The sequence below is a fragment of the Mixophyes fleayi genome, chromosome 2, assembly GCF_038048845.1.
Source record: "Mixophyes fleayi isolate aMixFle1 chromosome 2, aMixFle1.hap1, whole genome shotgun sequence".
NCBI lineage: Eukaryota > Metazoa > Chordata > Amphibia > Anura > Limnodynastidae > Mixophyes > Mixophyes fleayi.
Window position 1 is genome coordinate 203,806,007 of NC_134403.1, and position 23,017 is coordinate 203,829,023.

Genomic DNA, 23,017 nt, shown 5'->3' on the forward strand with positions numbered 1-23,017 from the left:
CATGGCACAGTGATGAAGGAGAGGGGGAGCAGCATGGCACAGTGTGATGAATGGGGGCCAGGTGAAGGGGGGAGGGAAGCAGCATGGAGGGTGCACTGTGATCATAATGATGCACAGCGTGGTGGTGATGAAGGGGCACAGTAGAGTGTGTGTGAGAGATGGCACAGGTCTCATTATTAAATGTGACTATGAATTATTTAATGGCAGTGATGGTTGCGAGTATATTTCTGAAATGTAAATACGATTAATTTATTGCTGGAGCTGTTTGGAGGTAGGGATATAGGTTTATTAAATGGGAATACTATTACTTTAATGTCGGGGCTGGAGGAAGGCCTAATTATTAATCACAGGTGCTATTGATTTGACGCTGGGGATGGTTGTAATTTTCTAAAATGTACCCATTTTTTTTTCCCCAAATAGGACCCCCAACATTCCAGGATCCAGACATGCCGCAGCTAAAGAAAGCAGCAGCCACAGGTGGTGAAAGTGACAAGAACAGGTAGGAGAGAGCAGGAGAGTCTGTGAAATGTTGTGATTCTAGTGGGACAATTTCAATTTTTGGTGAGTGTTCTGCCCAATGTAAGGGGCAGGCAAAGACTGTGAACTCTTTATGCACACACGGCATTCTTTCTATACTACACTATGGTGCTAGATGTCCTGAAAGCCAGAAATGCTGGGACATATGTCACGCTCCAGTTCACTGTACCCTTGTGGAAACAATGCAGGATTTTTTTTCTGTAGGAGGGTGGTCTAGCGCTTTTCGCCTGCTAGCCAAGTCCCCAATTGTATGAATACACCCACTATAACTTTTGCGCCGCAATTTTTTTTGCCATGCTCAACTATAGGGGGGGCCCCATAAAGTTGTTGTACCGAGGCCCTTAATTCCTTCTGGCAGCCCTCCTAAGAGCTTCTTTCTTTAAAATGACCCTAACATCCTATAGGATCTAGCAGGTACTAAAATACAGTAATGCGATGGTATACCAAGTCTGCCGTAAAAGTACTTGTGCACACAAAGATTTTTTAAAACATTTTATTAAAACAATATATTAACCACATAGAATTGGTAAAAAATTCTAACCACATAATAACATGTGAACTTGTATCAGTGCCATATAGGACAAAACTCAACGTAGGTGCACCTACAAAAATTGTCCAAATGTGTATTTTGCACATATAGTGCAATCCGGCTACTTTCAGCTTTGTACTCCCGTTATAAATGTATTAATCGTAGGAGTATCTTAATCAATCAAATTACATTGCATGAGTCACTGTAGTGTGGAGCTGTTGTTATATAATTCAGAGGAGAAAAACTACAACGCTGTTAAGCGGATCTCATTTCATTCCATGCAGGATAAAACACAAGTCTCTTACCAGATTCCTGGCGATATACAAAAGGACCGGTACCTGCATTCAATTGTGGATCCTGTAGTAAGAATATTCTCCTTGTTATTACGGAGTATATTCGGAAAGCCGAAACTCTGTAGTGTGCTCTCACTGTTCCACGCTTGTAGCAATGGAGGGCGCTTCCTCTCAACGTTCTACCGACGTCACTGTGGTGCGCACCAGTTGAACCTCCGTTACGATTTCGTGTCAAGAGAGTGTAAATTTTCTTCTTAGACCGGAGTCATAATAAAGCAATAGGCACTGAATCTTGAATGGCAACTATGTTGCAGCTGTGTCTTACCTGACGCGTTTCATCCCCTTAAAGGTGATTTCCTCTAAAATACAGGTGTATTATTAAATAAAATCTTTGAATTACAAGTGGTTGGTGATTATAACTTCTACTTCACTTACAAAAGATTATTTAGCATAGACAAAATGAATAATACATTTAAGATTTTATATGCCATTACAAGCGATATGTCTATTAAGCTTATATTCCCTGTAGGTTTCCTTCAAACAGATAGAAGTACACACTTCAAGTTGTATAGCTCCTCATTACAATATATTGCGCATTCCATTTTAATCAAATACCTTCTATATAACAATATAGTAGAAAATACAGTAAAAAAAAATAATGAAGGTATTTAGTAATGGCATATACAATCAAATGCATTATTCATTTTGTCTATATGCTAAATAATCTTATGTAAGTGAAGTACAAGTTATAACCACCAACCACTTGTAATTCAAAGTTTTTATTTAATAATACACCTGTGTTTTATTACCTGCTAGATCCGATTGGATGTAAGGGTCTCTAAGGAAATAGGCTCTTAGTATACCTTACTCTCTGATGAAACCACATCATTAAAGTGGAGAAACGAGTAAGAGCTAATTTATAACCTCTGTGACAAAGACTGAAGCACTTCTGTTTGATCATCCACTAACAAAGACACTGACTGCAAAAAGTAAGACTGCAATTTACATACTTTACTGCTCTAACGAGACCTCATACTTGAGCGATTAGTGTACAAACACCTGTCGCACCCCTGACTCCATTTTCGACTCTGTGCAATCAAGCTTCCGTCCCCAACATTCCACTGAAACTTCTGCACAGTTTATAAGACAATTTCCCAAGCCCGCTGCCTTGGTGTCACACTGGACTACACCCTCTTTTTTTATTCCTCACATCCAGACTCTCCCCCAGTCATATCAATTCCACTTCAAAAACATTGTCAGAATACGCCCGTTTCTTACATACTACCAGAACTCTTATCCATTATCTCATCATCTCTCGTCTGGACTACTGCAACCTCCTTCTATCTGGAATTCCCAAACACCCATATATCCACCCTTCAATGCATACTAAATACTGCTGCAAGACTCACTGCTCAAGATCTGCTACACCACTTTGCAAATCCCTACAGTCCGTCTCCTCCAGAATCAATTTCAAATTACTCATCCTTACCTAAAAAGCCCTCAACACCACCACCCCTTCATACATCTCAAAATACTATCACTCCCGCCTCTCTTAGATCTACCTCTGACCTGCACCTTGTCTCGTCTCTGGTAGGCGCAAATGAGAGGTGGATACAAGACTTCGTCCATGCTGCTCCCCACTTATGGAATTCCCTACCATGCAAAAGCAGGCTTTCCCACAGCATTCAACTTTTTAGACGTTCTCTAAAAACCCATCCTTTTTTTTTTTTTTAAGCTTACCTTATCCCTGATACTATTCACACTGATGCAACCTCACATCTGTCCCAATCTCCACTCTAAGCCTCACTCTCTCCCCTTGTCTCAGCTATGCCCTCTTTAGAATGTAAGTTCTCTAATGAGCAGGGTACTCTACGCTTTGTATTCATGTCTGCATTTATTTTTTTTCTGCCTTGTATGTCCTTGTTTTATGTACGGCCTTTTTTTTTTCTTACTGTGTGACGCAGCGGAGCACTGTGGCGCCTTACAAATCTACAATAATAAAAATAAAGTGAACAACATGGCCTGGGTTGAAAATGGACTAGCACATGCTTCTGCATTCTCTTCCTTCTGATATCTTGATTCAATCACATATTAGTCTCACATCTCTGTGCTTGAGCTGGATAAGATTACTGGTCATCCGCCTAGAATTTTGCTACCAAAGCAGGATATATTTGTGCCTCATACTCACCCGATGGCGAGGATATGCAGGTGGGCCACATAACTCCCAGATATCCAAGTGGTGAGCTGGGATCGGGTTCCTATACAGATGTCTACAAAGGTTCTGATTGCAATTCACCATCTGAGGCCTTCCTGTGTGACCGCGAACATGCAGTTCTGCCCAACATATTGGAACACTAAAAGGTCACCCCTAGGAGGAAGGTAAGAGGGATTCTTGCATAATCAATGATAGACATCAAATCGAAGAAGGGTCGGGAGGGTGAGGAATCCAAAATAGAAGAGGGAGATGCAGGAAGTAGCCGGGATTATATAAATGGTGTAGGATAATAGGGAGGAACATGATTGAGCCAATATTATTAACCCTTAGGAAAGTTGGAGTACCGGTATAAAGCACACAACCTGGAGGTTTAACTTATTTCAGTCCTAGTTGGACTACATGTTTACTTTCACTGGGTCAGAAGCAGCGAGGCCGATCTAGTATGGTTATGGCTGTAAATCCGCAATACATGTCCGAATGTGCTTTGAAAACACAGCAAAGAGTGGTGGATAGCAGCACCACTGTTGGTCTGTGACTATACTTCTTCAAATACCCCAGTATTAGCATTGGATAGTGGTCATCAATGCCCTATTGGTGACAACAGGGGTGTGGCGAAATGGACTAGAGAGGCCTCGGTTTAAGATTGACCAACTTTACATAGTGGAGGGTTGTGAGTTGAGAATATAAATTTGTAGTTTAGTCAGTACCTTAACTGACCCCAAAGTAGTCACTCTCTTGCTGCCGAAAATAAATTTAAAAACATAAAAAACCAACAAACAAACATACTATCTTAAGGCAACTACAGGGGGTAAATGTATCAAGCGGAGTGTTTCCAGCGGGTGTGAAAAGTGGAGATGTTGCCTATAGCAACCAATCAAATTCTAGCTATCATTTTGTAGAATGCACTAAATAAATGACAGCTAGAATCGGATTGGTTTTTCAAACCCACCAGAAAACTCTCAGCTTGATACATTTACCCCCAGTTCGGATCTGAAAACCAATAATGGGATTGTGGCCTCATTCTATTCTGGGCCCAAAACAGTGATGGTCTGTGGCTTGAGGGTGAAACTACAATTACGAAGCTATATAGGTTATACACCTGCAAGTAAATACCATGCATCAGCATCCTTCTTAAACTTGTTGCACTGGTAAAAATCCCTGGGAGAACATATTTCTGATGGTAGCACACTTTGCCAGGCTACTGTTGTTGAACATGGGAAATAGCCATACTACAGGTGCAGCGTATCTCAAAAGATGTGCCTATTATTCTTTCGTGCATGATCACATCATCAAAACATTTTCTCTTGATGCTCCGAATATCAAATAATCCACACCAAACATTTTTGAAGCAAAGTAAAAATATGACGACAAATCTTAGACGCAGATCAACAAATGATGAAGATAAAAAAGGCAGTACTGCTATAGCTACCATATAAAAGTAAATATAAACAAACCTGATGGGAAAATACAATAAAATTTAGTGAATGTGTGTGGTTTAGATTAAAAGATCTATTTCTTCTTTTCGATGCTCTACGAAATATAGGGGAGATAGCATGTGAGTAAGTAATACACTCAGTTTGAAGGACGACTCCAAGTTGGAGCCACAGAAACTGCACAATAAAAAAAAGTTTTTCCAGCATTTTCCAGAAAAAGCTGGTGCCATCGGCAGAGCCTATAGTAGTGTACACCAATAGAAAGTGGTTAGCAAACAGCTCGTGACTTCAGACTGATCACACCCCCCATCTAGGACATTTGGCTTCATAACATTTTTAACCAGCTAAATAAGCCATCAAAACATTTTCATAGAAGAATGGAGGAATACTGAAAAAAATGGGTTGAAGTTAGATAATTGGGTGAAGATGGTAATCAATAATTTCTGTACAAAAATATTGGATGGAATGCGATCAATATGCAACCAAATCATTATCTAGCAACATGTAAAGAAGCTTATTTTATTCCTTTCAGTTGATACCAAATATAATGTTGAGAAGGTAATTAGCATTTTCAACATGTTAAATAGTTTGGCCTCATTCTGTTCAATCACAAGAGAATGTTTCCAGTAGTATTTATGAAGCGTTTGCACATTACAAACGCTAGGTATAACTAATATTACTTTTCATACACCAAATAGCAAATCCAGAGATGCCATAAAAGAACCAGTTTATACAAGTCCAGGGGTGGGAGTCTGAGGAAGAACACATGGCCACACATGGAAATATGACTCCTACCTCACAGAACAATGACCAAAGGAATCAGCCAATGGGGCGTCGAATTCTTGGGAGATAATGATCCATCGACCTATAAATGTGGACCTTCATACTGTATCTGCTTTTTATGACTGTACATTTGTTCATCTCTGGCTTTGAAAACCAGAGCGCTCTTATTGAAGCTTGTTTACAGTGAACACCGCGCAGGAGTATGCAAGCGATACTTTGCTCTGTGATCTATTTTCCAAATGATACCCATTTTCCTTTTGAACAACAGTGATCGCATCAGAAAATCTTTTATTTCATATGATATAATAGACATATCAGTTGCCATACAGTTTTGTGGACTCCACTAAGAAGTATAACCCTTGCCTACATTGCATCAAAGCCTACTAATTTTCACTGCAGTTCAATCTGTATATAACAATCTGTCCAGTCCTTTTTAAAATAGATCTACCAAATACACTGGACAGATTCAGCCCTCCAGCACAGGCCTGCTCCCGGATGGGAGAGGTGTTCTAAAAAGGAGGGGGGTTGCCCAAAACTGGACGATTGACCAACTTGACATTTTATCCAATATTTTCCTTTAAAGGGACACCATCATGAAAATAAAAATATGTTTATGTCAAATAAAGTTATTTTGTTCAACTGATTGACTAAATGAAGATATTCTACTACCTCAATATTAATGGCTTGCTACTGTTCTGTAATCTAATAATATGTAGTTGTATTAACAGTAATTATCTGAATGTGAGGTCTATAGACGAGACACCCTAAATCAGACTTATTTGACTGGAGCAGACCACACATGCTTTTCATGCTTTATGGACAAATATCCTCATTAAGTATTGATAATCGAGACACATGGCCCCTGCATAAGACTGTAGACATACAGTAAACCTGCACACAGCAATTGTAGACTGAAAACAGGAAGCCAAACACCAACTTGACATTTTATTTTGTAACATCAATTACATAACACTATTTAAAAGAAAGAAAACAAAATGATAGTGTCCCTTTAAATGAGTCAACCAACTAGCAGAGGGATCCAAGTACATATTGGTAGAAAAACAAGGCAAACAAAACTTCTTCTGACGTCATCAAAAGGCAAGACAATCATTGCCTACTGTAGCTGAACTTGTGTCAATAAAATGCAAAAAGCTACATGCTGCTTGGTAATAGCAAACTCTGCCATGAGTAAATATGTTTATTGATAATCCTTGTTATACATATTTCAGTGAAAGGAAAAATATAAATATAAAAGCTTTTCCCCACCCACTTCCGGTTGGCTTTCGCTCTGGTCCATAGGAAGAGTCACTGATCACTTGCAGAATACACTCTAGTCAACCACACAAAGTAAAAGGGTTCATACACAGAAATTACGGTGGCACTTTGTTACATAATGATTCAGCAAGAACAGGCCTTTGGTACAGCAAAAAGGTGCAACATTATGGAATAGCCATCAAACTAGAATACACCCGTGGATTGAACAAAGCAGAACAGAAGATCAGTCTGTAAATCAGATACTGCAACAAGTGCCACAACTTAAATAGATAACATTATGTGTAAATGATTCAACCCAAATATTAGATAAGGAAAAGTAGTGTTAGTGCATACCTGCTAGCCAGGAGGACCCATTATGTGCTTTAATATGCAGAGTTAAAAGCATCAGTCCTATTCGCCAATTATAACATGTGACAGTTAAAATACAAGTGTGATTTTTTTTTTACCCACTGAAATTAGAAAGAAAAGATGCACAGTAATCCAAACTGGGGTCAACCTGTAACCATTTGCTTGCCATATTGGTGCAATAAAATTGTAATATCAAAACTTCACCACATAGTTCATAAATCAGTGCAGTTGATTAGCAGCTCTCTCAAAAGTCCTTTTGCAGCATATTTTACAAGTATCAAATCTATCTAAACACTTTTTCATATTGTGAAAAGAAAAACTGGATCTTCAATAAATTGTAAAACTTTAAGATTCTTATCCAACACCAATATGGCACCTTTTGCTTACTATGCAGTTTATTTCATATCAAATTTTGAAACCAAATAACAAAAACAAAAAACAACTTTCTCAATATATAGGCACCTGCCCAAAAAGGCATTTGGAATTAAGCAACTTGAGAATTTGAATGTGTGTGCGCTAGACTAAGAGCAGTACAGTGAAAAACTACCCAATGATGCTCCCAGCTAGGATCTTCAACAGTCTCTAAGGAGCGGAATGGCGCAGCTCCCCAATTTCATGCAGTTCTTCAGATGCCCCTGTTTACGAATAGGATTTGCAAACAATGCAGGATAATCCACTTCTCAGGTTTGAGGAATCACTTGATAAATGCCAATTTCTCAGACAGAAAAGGTAAGCACTTCCTTCTGGAATGTTTTCATGTCTTAGGAGGCTGTATAATCTGCAGGTTGAAGACACCAACTGGGCATGTGTTCTGCGTTTCCCAAGGTTAATATAGAACATTAATGGCCAAGGATTTGCAAGGTGTTCATCAATTTAAGAAAGAAAATCTGAACTGGGGATGATGGTGTGCGGCTTTTCACATACACACATTGCTTTGGAGATTTTACCACAAACAAAACTCCAAACCAAAATGGATTCATTTCAAATGCAAAACAGTTGAACTATTGCAGGAATGCGAGCATGTGACTAGGATCACACATTTAAGGGGTTTTGCACAGCAGATCATGGAAATCCACAAGGTTTGTTCTACCTGCAGTACCCTGTGTTTCTTGCACTGGCCTTGCCTCAAGTGTCACACTCCATGTGGCGGGCACTATTCTTGGGCTACTGGGTGATGAGTCTGCAATGTTTTACTCTAGACTGCATTTGCAGGTGTGCCATTTTGAGTCACTGCATTGAGATTTGGACTGTTGCCTTGATGGCTGAAGGTCCTGTGGGTGGCAGCTCCCACCTCAAACACCTCATGGATGGCTTTTCGAAAGCAGTGAAAATTGTAGTCTATTAAACCTGTATATGAAATTAAAAAGGTGAAATGATTATTTATACCTTGTAGACAAAAGTACAAACTGTCTCATTATATTTAAACCCCACTTTTATCAGCGCATTTTCCCACTTCATTCCAAGATCATCATCATTCACATGATGTTCTGAGATATGAAAACAATGACAAAAAACAAACAAGCTAAACACAGACAGATATCTATCTAATGAGCCACTTAACCTAAAAATATACTGCGAGATTGCGACCTGCATTACAGATGTGCCATCTTATTTTGCCATTGTGATGGATACAAATACTTTGTGCTTACCTTTTCGTTCAAAGCTTTCTTCCCTAAGAATACACACAAGTGATAGAAATTTTGTAACCTCCTTTAAATAGAGCACGGTTGTATTGTTGAGCTTGATGATCGCCATGGACTCCTTGTCATATGCAGTCCCATTACATTCAGCATGCAAGCTGTGTGAATAATAATTACGTCAAATAAAGATAAAGCAACAGAATCTTAGGAATAAATAAAAGTCGTCTTAATAGTGCAAGATCATAAAATATATTCATGACACACTTCCTTCTAAACTAAACAACAGCAGCCAATATAATAATTTATGCATAAACAATGAAATATGTCAGAAGTAATGGAGGTGTTAAAATAAAGAAAAAAAACACCGTTTATTTACCTGTATATACAGGACACATCTATTACAACATCTATCATATCGCAGCAGAGTTCATAGGATTGCATGTCTACTGGGGAACTGTCTGTAGCAATGTAGATTTTACTGACAACATCAAATAAGAAAGCCTTTTCAATACCAGAATTCTGAAAATAGACAGTGAAAGTAAATAAAATTAGTGTTGTGGAGAAAACCAGGTCCATTGCTTAAGTCTGTACAATTTAAGTCTTGCCACACACGGGTCAATCCAGCACTGAATTTGACGAGCAAGATCTTGGCTCTAGCAGCCAGATCACTTACTGCTTCAATGCAGTCTGTTAGTTCGGTCTGAAAATAACCACTTCTACAAGCCAATAGCCGCCATCTTCTGACCGCATTGCACTAGATGTGATAATTATCAGGGATTGAGAGACATGTAGCTAGGACTGCTGACAAGTCTGATTAATTACCAAACAATTACTCTCCACAAATAACTTTTAATATTTTAAATGATAGCATTGGTTACTGGTTGTTCTATGCCCACTCCCATAAAAAGTAGGTATCTATGGGCATAAACATTTGGCCAATTCCATTGCATAATTACTACAATCTGAGTAACACTGTCTTAACACCTTAAGGGGGAAATTCAATTAGCCGCAATGTTTCCAAGAACATCGCATGTGCCCATTTTTACCATTAGTATGGTAAAAATATCCGATCATTTTGCTCGCAGCGCTATGGGGTGCAAGCGAAAATTAGCAGATATTTCACAAACAAATATACACACACGGTGTCTCCACAGCCGTTCTGGAGACACATCACGCATATTTTTTTCTAATTGAATCGCCCCCTAAGCTGTGGAACTTCCAAGACATTTCACACATTACTAAATTTCACCATAAAAAAGGTCCACTAAACCTGCAGTGAACTAATCTGTCCCACAAAATAATACAAGTGTCTAAACTGGAGTTACTTGTCACCTAAACACTAAACTGATGTTGAAAAGACAAGTGTCATATTATAATAGGGAGAGACAGTGTCGGTAACCATTGGTGGATAGGTATTTGTGTCACTCCCATGTAGTGCCTATATTTCATGTTAATTTATTAGGATATTGAACCTGCCATTACTTAGATATAGCATACGAGGGAAGCAATGCAAGACGAAACTTTCAATAAGGCTGTAGCAGGTCTTCAGCAATGTTTGCGCAGTAGAAGGAATTTGGTTACACTTTTTTCATGTGGTATATTTCAATATGGGCAATTTATGAATAAGACACTGAAACCGCAGGACACCGATTAGCAACATGCTGCCTTTCTCTTGCAGTTGCGTTCAATATACATTTAATGGGCACAACGCTAATTCTTTTACACTAAAATATCAAGTTTTAAAGAGTTTTTCCGTGTACCCCGACAGCATGAATGTATGGGTCATAAATCTTTACAATTTTTGAGGTTTTAACTTATTTGTTTTTTCAATTTTTTGTCATCTAAAACTACTAATAAGCATTTTGTTTCATATTGACAATAAAATAGAGCACAAACATTCAAATAACTGGAATTGGAAAGAACATAACAGAAAGGAAATAATTTAGCTATAGATTTCCTTTTAAACAAAAAGTTTGTCAAGAGCTTTCTTCCACAAAATTATAAGCAGGTGTGTTTCGAGGCCATAGGGTGACTGTTTCCTGTTAAAAATTCAAGAAGTGTTCAATTAAACTTCACTTTAAGCACTACAAAATAATGCAAACAACCCAGGACAGTGGTAATCCCCTAGATCTGAGAATAGCAGTGTTCACCGAGGTGAGGCACACAATTTTAAGCTGAAAAGAACAAGACACAAACTAGCATCTAACAAACCAATGTTTAAGGTTTATTTTGTTTATGGATTGTAGTCTAGTAATAGAAAGGATATTAGGTTTAAATTAAAGATGAATAGTAAGTAGAAGGTCCCATTTTATTGTACTGCAAAAACATTAGATAGCTGTGTTACCACCTTATATTTACATTCATAGAAATAATTAGAATGACATTAACACATCACAATTCCAGTTCTTTTGTAAACACAACAAATAGAAAATACATAATTGTAGCAGGGTTGCAATAAAATACTTACAGATATAAAAATGTTTAGCAAGTTTTCTAGAGTTGGCAGCTGTGGGATAAGTTTCTGCACAACTTTACTGAAGGCTTCAAATATAGAGTGGTCATAAATACTCGTCAAGTAGAAGCTGTAAGAAAAAGAAAATATACATATAAAACAAAAATGCACTTCATCTAACACAAAAATCTTTATTTTTGAAGGTGTGGCTTGGAAGCCAATTTAGCTAGTTGAATAATTTGGTTGCTTCTGTAATCCAGATGAAAAAATGGCAATTTAGAATCCCCAACACTGCATATATGGGGAAATATGAGAGCGGCTGTAGCAAGCAGAGGTCGCTCCAGCTTCCAGGAAGAGCTGACAAACAGCGGTTCCCAATAATGCCAGAAGAACAGCCCTACAAAGTAATCCAAAATAGAAAATCTAAAATGGCGGCTTTACAGGCAGATATTGTGCATTTATCAACGGGCCTTAGAACATTAAAGGATGCCACAGAAACTTATCTATAAGAGAAGTGATACATGCTCAACAGGAGTCTGATTGAATTTCAAAATCACTAATGGTCTACAACATATGGGCACAATTACCACAAAGGATATGATGGCGCAATCAAAGACCTCAAAACTATCAGAGGCAGATACAAATATATGAGGACGCTGCCTGATGTTTTAACAATCTGGTATGTTTCAATATAAAACTTTTTCACCTCATCAGAAAAGGATTATTCGTGGATACCAGAATGCAAGTTGTACAGTAACTCATTTTCAACTAATAACAGACATTTCTAAAAGGGGGGTTTGGAACTGCACTGAAGTTTTAAAGAGATAAAAGGTAACACCCGGGTGCAAAACTATAGGAGATGTTTACTTACGTTTGCTTTCTTATGGAGTCACCTTCCAAAGGGGAAAGACACCTGGCTTGCCGTATCACCAGTAACATTAGTAAGTGCTTTTGAAATGTATTATGCTGAAGTCAACCATTTTATTGTGTACCCCTTCATTTCCCCCTCCCCTTTTTTTTTTCCCTTTTCAATTGAAATAGCTACACTTGGCAGACATATGATGCACCTGAAATCCAGATGAATTAGAAAATACGTGTCTATCAAGTGCTCATAATAACCCTTTCCAGGACAGGCAAAATGAAACAAGACTTATTTGCTAGAACTGACCGAATACATCAGCCCTACTTAAAGTACAGTATAAGATTCAAGACAGTTTTTTTTTATGTACTAACAGAACCGGCATTTTTGAACTTCTCTTTTTAACTTCCTGATCAGACATTCTAAAACATGATTAACTAGAGACATTAAACATATATACAAATCAAATACATCACATCCACTACTTAAGAACATTAGACCCAAACACAAGACAAATAATCACACATATATATTAGGGCACGGACAGGGTACTTAAATATAATCTAAGGGAAGGGGAAATAAAGCAGTGGTAAATAAAAAGTTAAGAGCTTAATCAAACAATAAGGCTGATGTACTCCATTATACTGTATGTGATTACCTCAAAATCTAACCTATTCTTGGTATTGTTATGGTCTTACTCCTTATCGTGATCAGTATCAACATAGGGTTAGTGATGCTATAACGATTGTGATATTTCATCCCACCTCCCCACACTGTAAACATTTTTGCGATATATACATATAGGTTTGTCTTTATTATCACTAATATTGTGATCATGAGAACTGCCTAGAGCAAGAGAAGATGTTTGATGATGGCTGTAAATAAACCTGTGAAATCAAATTTGCAAATATATCTGCTCAGTGGCACTGAGCAGATATACTTGCTGTATAGGACACTCATTTTCGAAACGGTCATCAGTGTAAAAAAAATAAATAAAAAATAAAAAAAAATGGTGATTGTATATCAATTTAAAAAGGACTGAGAATAAATTGTTTGCGAAGGCTGACCACTTGCATAATCAGAATAGTAATCGCCATCATGTCGCAACTCCTAGCCTACTACAGATTACTATAAACCTATAACAAAAATGCAGCTCATGCAAACAAATACACCACTGCAGTAAATAAGACTTCTCACAGTATAGTCCACATACAATTCAGTGAATCAGTCATGTAGAGTAATCCACCCTATCTGTAAGAGACAAGTAGTGCAGTTTTTTTTGCCACCTCAACTTCCATGTATTTGCTACCTGGGGCTAAAATAATAAATACCAAAACATTTACTATTTTCACAGAAGGGTTTCCAAGTCATAGTAGATAACAAAATTGAGAAACCTCGGCAGCTCACCTTAGATGAAGTTTTTCTAGCCCAACATCTGCAAGGTCATCATTAGCTCTCTGGTGAATGTCCCTTTGAGTTTCTATCTTATGGTCATCAGATAAACCATCTACTTTGTGAATAAAGACCTCAAAATTCATATCTGGATTTGCTTTATAGGCTTTGGTGACTGTAACATGAAGTCTTGCTAGGGCTTCCATGTAATCATCCTGCAAGGAAATATAATTTTTGAATGACCATTTGTAATTTATTACATTGTAATGCACACCATGGAGTCTATTTACATTTTTCACTTATTAATTTTGTATGGCTGCCCTGAAGGGGATACTTTCTAACACATCTGGTGGTCCTGCTATGCGACGTCCAGGTTCTGGGCCCTTGTTGCATTCAGTCTACTCTTTTCAAGCTCAAATTGGGCAAATCACTCAACCATTTATATTTATCAAGGTCTACTCTACTGTTGAGTAAACATACAATACACAGTAAACTTTATCCATATATACATCATAATAATATTTAAAATCCAAATAGTTAGACTTCAATCTATTTATGATACAGAGAGCTGAGCAGCTGGGCAGATAGTCAGGCCTGAGGATGTCAGAGTAAACTATTAGTGCTGGGTCTTCGAAATGTAGAGACACTGGTGGAATGATTGGTAAAGTGTATATAGCACACTCCACTGCATCATCGGATTTGAGTAACAAATCTATCCACTCTACTTGGCTAACACTCTACAAAGCAGCAGATGACGCTGGCTGAGGACAGGTGAACCACTATAACCTACCCACCAATGATTACAGAAGTTGCAGGAAACACAAGTGCTTTGAGCACTTTACTACAGTGGTGGAAGTGGAAATTTAGAAACGGTGGTATGGAAAATGTAACGGGAATGTAAGTGACTGGAATGTTATAGTTTTACAATTAAAACAGTAGAAGTGGTGGCATGCCATACAACCGTATACACCCCCACTTAGATAGCTGAGTGCATATAGACAATGATTACAGATACGATATGCATCAAGTTTGCAAAATATACCCTTAGGGGCTTATTTTGCACATTTAACCAAAAAACTCTAAAGATTAATAAAGATACAATGGAACTTGACTTTAGAGTTCACAAAACTACAGTTTAGATCCACTTTATTAAATATGCATTGTAGCGATGTGCGTATAAAAGGATTCTCCGAAAAACGGGATGACTTTTCACAGTTATCCAGCAATGTCAATTCCTGGTGCTATGACCACATTATAAAGTACTCTAAAGGGTCCCTGCACCACAAAAGATGTAATACAGAACCAAGGCGTGTGGAGCAACTGTATCGGTTAAATTACAATTATATACTGGATAACCACATGCCAAACAGTAATGGTTAGCTGGTTTAAACACACACGTGCACACATTTTCACTATTAAACAAACTGCACTGAGAAACATTTTTAACCGCAAAAGCTCATTTTCATGATGGCTACAAACAACTCAGCCACCGCAAACAAACAAAACTGCAGGTTTCATAGTTAGATGTAATAAGCTAAACTAAACAAGCACTGGTATAAAAAAATGTCACAATACAGAAGTAACAACAAAGACATTTATGACATTAATATTCTATGTAAAATGTGGATTTCACTTATATTATATGGTTTCTAGAAAGAAAGTGAAATATCACCTGGGCATCAATCACATATATTAATGCTCCTGTCCCTCTGAAAATCATTTCATAGTCAAAGGTTGGGTCAAAGAAGTCCACTTGTCCTGGAAAGTCCCATATTTGGAAATTTACAAAAGAACTATTGGAAATGTCATCCTTGTAGATCTTGTTGGTGCTTTCCAAGAACAAAGTTTCATTGGGTGACATCTTGTGAAACACCACCTGTAGGACAAAAATAAATAAATAATAAAGTTGGTCAAATAAGGAAAAGGATGACTTGTTATACATTATACAAACGTCACAAAATATATGTGGATACCAATCAACCATTAAGGCCCCTTACCCACTGGTGTCAAAAATCATGTTTTTACTAGGGGTTTTTAAAGCTAGTATAAGCATGTAAACAAATATAGGGACAGAAACTATTCAACCCCATAACCACTTCCACTGGCAAAAGGCAGTGGTGCGGCAGCTGCCATCTCTATTTACTGGTGGTCATGGCAAATAAATGCAAGAAGATCAATGGAGTGTCGGCAAATGTGGGTTACCACAACATTGCAAATACCATCACAACCGGAGTGTGTAAATGGACTAAAGCTGTAAAGAGCTTTATGGCATGTTGCTGCAAATGAGAAAATACAGTAAGGACAAGTAGATGCTATAGAGGCTAGAGATGCATTCTTACAAAAAAATAAAAAAGGGAAATAAACAGATAAATATTAACTCCAGGTGCATTGACTACCTTGTTCCTGGTATTTTGTCCAGTCCTGATTAATGGACAACTTACTAAAATATTTAATTTTTATTATAAACCCGTTAGAGGAATTGATTTTTTTTTGTTTAACAAAGAGCATTGGTACTCTAGAAATGATTAATTGAAATTTCATCTTTAGTATACAGGATTCTGCCAGTCTGTTACTTCTGGTTTAATTGCACTATACACAATTTCCCATCTAGCAGCTGCTTCTGAATTAGTAATATTGTAAGGGTAGGGGGGGGGGGGGGAACATAACACAGAAACCCAAGATTTGGTGAAGCAGAGCAATGGTGCACCCCTTAAGTTGAAGCTTTAGGCTCAAGAATGTCCACATACATAGATTGTAATATCTTAGAGGCATCAATCTTACATCTGTATTCAGCAAAAAAAAATAAAAAAAAACAACATTTTGAATGGAAGGCTCATTTTATTACACATACAGGCCAAATGCTCAACATTAAATACATAACCATCAATATACAGTCCTCTACCACAGAGAAATGTCGCAGATAAATCACATATGCAATTTCACAACAATCACAAATAATATGCAGCAGTATTTCACTTTATAGAACTTACATTTAACTGGTAAAATGGCAAGTTTACTGGATGGAATTAAATTGGATTGGATGGCTTTCTTACAAGGAAACACAATAATTAGAATAACAAACTGACTGATCCATGTAATAGATTTTTTTCGTGTGTGGTTTAATTGCTATTAAAATGTTTTGCTTCGACTCTCTTCGGATCAAAATGGATAGGAGAAAAGTAAATAAATATATAATTATATATATATATATATATATATATATATATATATATATATATATATATATATATATATATCTAATATATAAATGCTTAGTGGCGTCTGTGTGTGTGTGGAAAAAAAGAACCAAGTTGCAGCGCCACCTGCTGGGCAGAGTTATACACTGACCTACTAAATTCTTAGTGTGGGAAAAAAAATTCAAAAAGGGCTGAAATTTGGTAGGGCTCAAACTCATTTTCGTGAGGTAATTTTACCTCATGAACACATGTGTAGAGGCGTGCGTTAGTGTGTGTGTGTGTGTGTGTGTGTGTAAAAAACTATTTTCTCAGAAAGGGCTCATCCAATTGAACTTAAATTTGGTATACTGACATTATTTGACAAAAAAATTAGAATAGTCAAGTCAGTTAACTTCCATCATCCCCCCTTCCCCCCGTGGGAGGGGTAGGGGGTAGTAAAGGCTAAATTTACGAGTTGAGGGGTCAAACTCATTTTCGTGAGGTAATTTTACCTCATAAACACACATTAAAAAGGGCGCTTGCGTCGGGAAGTAACGATCTTCCCCTGAGGAGGCCTGGGCTAGGCCCAAATGCATGACAAGAACCTTTTTAAGACCTTAAGTATCATGATTTGACTAGAATGCATGAGTATCATGCACGGGTTAACTTGTGTGTAATATATATATATATATATATATATATATATATATATATATATATATATATATATATACACACTCGATTGAACAATGTCTGACAAATGTGAAAGTGTGTATGCACTCAAGACCAGCAGTGTAGGCAGATCACCACACAGTGTAGAGGAGTCACAATATTTTCAGCAGATTGTTATGAGAGATGAAGAGCACAGATCTGAAGGCAAATCATGTAGGTGTGTACAGATAAATTTGCATGCTCATCTGGACTTTCAGTGGTTGCTAAAATTGTTACAGAAATCGCATCTGCGGTGATTTTCGGCAGTGTGTACCAGGTTTATTCAGATGTGGAAAGAGCTTTTCTGACTGCAGTGAAGTATGGAGGTAATACTTTATAACAGTTGCACTGGAATGTCAGGGTAAGACTGCCCAATGTATGCCAGCTTCAGGGTCCATACCTTAAAATGTACACATTTGTGGTCCTGTAAGTCAGTTTACAGTACAATTACAATTTGCATTAACATTTGCAGAGCTCATAATTAGGAGCAGCATGACTTTCTAGGAGCCAAGGAAAATAATGCATCCAGAAATGTAGAAAAGTTAAATATCAGCAGTAACATTTTGAAGACTTTGGTTACTTGATTATAAATATAAAAAAAAAAAAGTAAAATATATTTTAATATAAATAATAAAAAACATCTAAAAAAACAAAAACAAAACAAAAGGTTTTTATCTGACCTGAACACAAAAGTGTGAATGGACAACAAATAATGCAAGCAGAACTAAAACACACACAAACAACACGTACAGAATTGTTCAACACATAAGCATATAAACAATCATCACCATTTATATAGCGCCATTAATTCCGCAGTGCCGTACAGAGAAAATTTGTCATTCACATCAGTCCCAGACCAACTGGAACTTAGTCTAATTTCCTAACATACACAGACTAGTATAAAAAAACATTTTGTCAGGAGCCAATTAACCTGGACACTATAAAGCTATAGGTTTCCAACTATATCTTATGTAAGTATCTGAAAATACATTCTTATAACCTTTAATGGCATATTTAGAAGTGAATGAAGTATTAAAAGCACAGTAGCACAAAGTATATTGATCAGCAGCAAAGATCATGAGCAATACCGGCCATAAATCAAGCAGATCGGAAATGCATTAAAAGGTAAACCAAAGCAACCAAATATTTTGCTTCTTGGCACACAGACTTAAAATAGGGTTCAAATGGACTAAATATTTGAACGCCAGTCTCTGAGAAATGTTCAGGTAGTTTATTTCATTGGCGCAACTACCAAATCAAATCCACATCTCATGGGTCCCTTAGCATTAAGCAAACGGTTCGCAAACTGTGCTCCGTGGCTCCCTGGGGTGCCACAGCGATCTCACAGGGGTGCCAGGGGCGATGGTAAGCTGAGTAAGCACGGAGGGGTACTACTTTGTAATTATTTTGGCTATGGGGTGCCTTTAAAAAATTATGGAGACCCTAAGGGTGCCTTGAACTGAGAACATTTGGGATCCACTGATAATCTATTCAATGGAGCTTGCATTTTGGTTCAGCCAGCCTAAATTAGTATAGAATTGCTTTTACTCTACAAAAATGTTCAGAAACAGTTTCCATTCCACATTTCAACATCTCTCACACAAAGGGAAATAATCACATAGAAACGATGATTAAATGATTTAAGAACATGTTTTACTACTTAAAGAGGAACTTTAAAAAACAATGTCTGTGTAATCAAGGTATACGTCTGCAAATAGTCTCACATTAGGACCATTGTGTTCAGGACAATAGAAAAAAAAATAGGCCTTAAATAAATAAAAAGTGGTCTTGATCTATACAAACTTAAAGGGTAACCATACTCAAAACGTACTTTTCAATTTTGTACGGACTTACCTGGGATATGGTGTTACACCATCTTTGCTGCAGTACAGCAATGCTCTCCACATTTCTGCCTGTATGAAAATGCAACCAAGGAAGGTCCCCCAATATCAGCCTCAGTCTGGCAATACTCTATTCATTCCTGCTGAGGCAGGACACACGTTGTCCATGGTCAATAAACTGCAGCCTAAATGAATAGCGCATTGCTGGAATGCAGGAGACATTGGTACTCTCCTCACTTCTGCCAATGTACTTTTCCACACAAATAGCCCACTTTTAAATCAACCACATGCTGGCCATCTCCACATGGCGGCAAACATTGAGGGATGGGTGGAACCATAAGCCTCACATAAGGAATATTCTAGAGACTATTGTTTAATTCATATAATTAGCCATAAGAGAGACTACCTACCTAAAAAAAAACCAAAAAACATTTAGTGTTTTAAAATAAATGCTGGCCCCACACTTTCTGTCACTGGTATACCAGTGTTCTAGGAGATCAAGGTGCCTAGACTGCAAGGTAGAGGAGCTCTGTATAAAAGTACATTTCTTCTTTCCTTTTTTTTTTTTTGCAAGGTAGAGGAGCTCTGGGCAACCCAATAAAATATTAACTACAAGTAATAACTCATAACTCCCATTTGAGCAGTCTTTAAAAAAATTACAGCTACCTTCAATTTTTATTGACCAAGAAACATTAAAAAATGGTCTAATACTTATCCTATTTTTTTTTAGCTGACTATCCTGAAAACTGCCCAATGAAATTTTTACATTCTAGGGGCCTGATTCATTAAAGATCTTAAATTAATAAGTTGGGTACTTGGGCAAGACCCACTGGTACACTTTCTATAACCGGATAGTCTCTTGTCTTGTCTTATCTCCCCCTCCCCCCCTTTATCCATCTGTTTTTCTTGTCTGTTCTCTTTGCTGTCTTTGGCTTATGTATACTGGGTCATAAGATGTGTTGTTGTCTGTACCAATGTTTTTTCTTATTTTTATTTACTTGTTTGATTGTTTATCTAAGCAGTGTGGATTGTTCAATATAACTGATCTGCTGTATGTACTCTGCAACCACTGCTATGTTTGTAATATGCTTTACTAAAAAATTCAATAAAAACCTTTTGAGTTAAAAAAAAAAAAAAAAAAAAAAGATCTTAAATTAATAAGTTTCTTATTTAAGTCTCCTGGACAAAACCATGTTACAATACAAGGGGTGCAAATTAGTATTCTGTTTTGCACATAAGTTAAATACCGACTTTTTTCATGTAGCACACAAATATCAACTTTAAATTTCAGTGTACAAATAAGCTATCAAGTATTTGTGTGCTACATGAAAAAACAGTCAACACCCCTTGCATTGTAACATGGTTTTGTCCAGGAGACTGAAATAAGAAACTTCTTAATTTAAGATCCTTAATGAATCAGGCCCTAGGTGGACAAATCATGCATTCACAAGAAGATATAGGAAGAGCATAAGTAGAGCGTATTGTGGCTAGCCTAAGTGAAGATGTGTACACATTTATCCACAAAGAATTTTGTATCATCACTACTGGGTGGCTTCAACAGAAGGGTAGCAAGTCAAAGGAATTAAAAACAAATATATTTTGCTAAACTATGGATGAACTGTACTGTCTCAGCTTTAATTGAATGACAGAACATGTCCATGTATCTGAAAAAGGCATTCAAAAGTTGCCCACTGGGAAATGTTAAAACCCTGAGAAGGTTGTCCCATAGCCCTAATTACTAACTTGGGTCAAATAGAAGAATAGCACTGTGTATATATATATATATATATATATATAGGCAGCAGGATTTGTTTACCTCTGTATATGTCCTACTTTAAAAAGGAGAATATATATATATATATATATATATATATATATATATATATATATATATATCTCAACCAAAAGGTCCAATCCTGTTATGTCAATTTCTTGTACGCATAACAAGCTTGAGATAGGGAAGAATAGTCTTCAAGTTGGGGGGGGAAAGAACCTACTACTTCAATTTTACATGAATGTAACCAAAATCTCCAACTTATGCACTCTTCTAAATGTTACATAATATTATAATTTATTTACATAGTGCCAACACATTACACAGCTCTTACTAGAGAATATTGAATCATTCATGCTCCATTGCAGCTAAACTACCCACAACACAAACACACATTAGGGTCCATTTTGACAGACACCAATTAACCTACCAATTGTTGGGCTGTAGGAGGAAGTTGGAGCTCCCACAGGAAATGTACAGGAAAAGAGGGAGACCATACAAACTCCACATGGATTGTGTAATGGTGACCGCTGTGACCCCCCCCCCCCCCCAGTGATATTATTTGTTCTTTTATAAGTTTCTGATTTCAAATATTACCTTACAGCAGTGCAGTCAAAAGAAAGATGGATAAAACGCAAATGATACAATGTTCCAATAAAATAAAAAAACCAAAACAAATATGGTCAACTTGCTGTACAAATACATGAGATAAGAGTAGTGAACATTTATAAACAAACTAGACCATTGTCATCTATGAATTCACTAGTAATGGGATATAGAATAAAGCACCAAGGAAATTGTGCAAGATACAGAACCTAAAACCATGAAACTGGGGAAGAGACAGGGGAGGAGGGCTGGCAAATTTTCGCCCTGGTAGCAAGACTCGAATCAACAGCTTATTATGAATATTTTAAAGGGAGACAAAATGCAAGTGGCCCAATAGAGTAACCAAAGGTAGCCCACTATGGTACCTGCCCTGGAAGCAGATGCCCCCCAGCCCGGCCTGCCCCTGGATAGAGACGCTGTGCTGGAGTCTGTGACATTAAATATGAGGAACAGTATAGCACCCCGAGATCCTATACAGCCAGGTAGGACTGGTGCACAGTGTATTAAATGAGAGTGGACGGACGGACTCGCACATAAGCCTCACCTTCTGGATGGAGGACTTGCCGCTGCGCCTCATCCCCATCAGCAGGATTCGGGGTTTGCTGTCTGATGATGTCGAGCTCTCGTCCATTTCTGACTCATCAGCCCCGTAGCCGAAGTCCTTGGGGAAGGAGTCCGCCACCCCGTAACTACCGGACAGAGGCTCCTCCCCGGAGTACTGGATAGACATGTCGCACGGTGTTATAGACAATGGTCACACGCACCGCCGGTGCAGAGCTCCGCTCGCATACTCCAGATCGCGCTGTGTCACGTGATACACCGGTCCCGGTGGCTACTGGCTCGGCAGGATTTTCTATCCTCAATTAAAAAATAATTATTATTATTATTGCAAAAAACCCGCTTGGAGCCTGCACCTTGTTACCGTGTATTATTGTACTGTAGTTGTACCGGGAGTTAATTTGCTTCGCTCTCCTTTTTTTCTTTCTAGAGCTACCAAACCCTTACAGTAACACTAGCCCCGTTTTCTGCGTAACATCATGTCATTGGTTAAAAGCTTGTTAACTGCGGCTCTCTGATTGGATACCCAGCCCAGTCACTCATTACATATACCCAGCAAGTTAGGTTGTGCCAGTCATGTGGTTGAGAATCACCT

The 23,017-nt window shown here is 37.7% G+C and overlaps 1 protein-coding gene across 1 annotated transcript; it reads right to left on the reverse strand.

Annotated features, from left to right (window-relative positions):
* Positions 1–6,722: 6,722 nt before the first annotated feature.
* RRAGC (Ras related GTP binding C) lies at positions 6,723–22,896 on the reverse strand. The gene is made up of 7 exons (XM_075195380.1): positions 22,409–22,896; positions 15,429–15,632; positions 13,772–13,971; positions 11,521–11,635; positions 9,430–9,572; positions 9,063–9,211; positions 6,723–8,760 (listed from the first exon to the last, which is right to left on the reverse strand). Exons 1-7 carry the CDS (start codon positions 22,592–22,594, stop codon positions 8,609–8,611), a joined length of 1,149 nt encoding a protein of 382 aa, XP_075051481.1. The 5' UTR covers positions 22,595–22,896; the 3' UTR covers positions 6,723–8,608.
* Between the last annotated feature and the right edge of the window lie 121 nt (positions 22,897–23,017).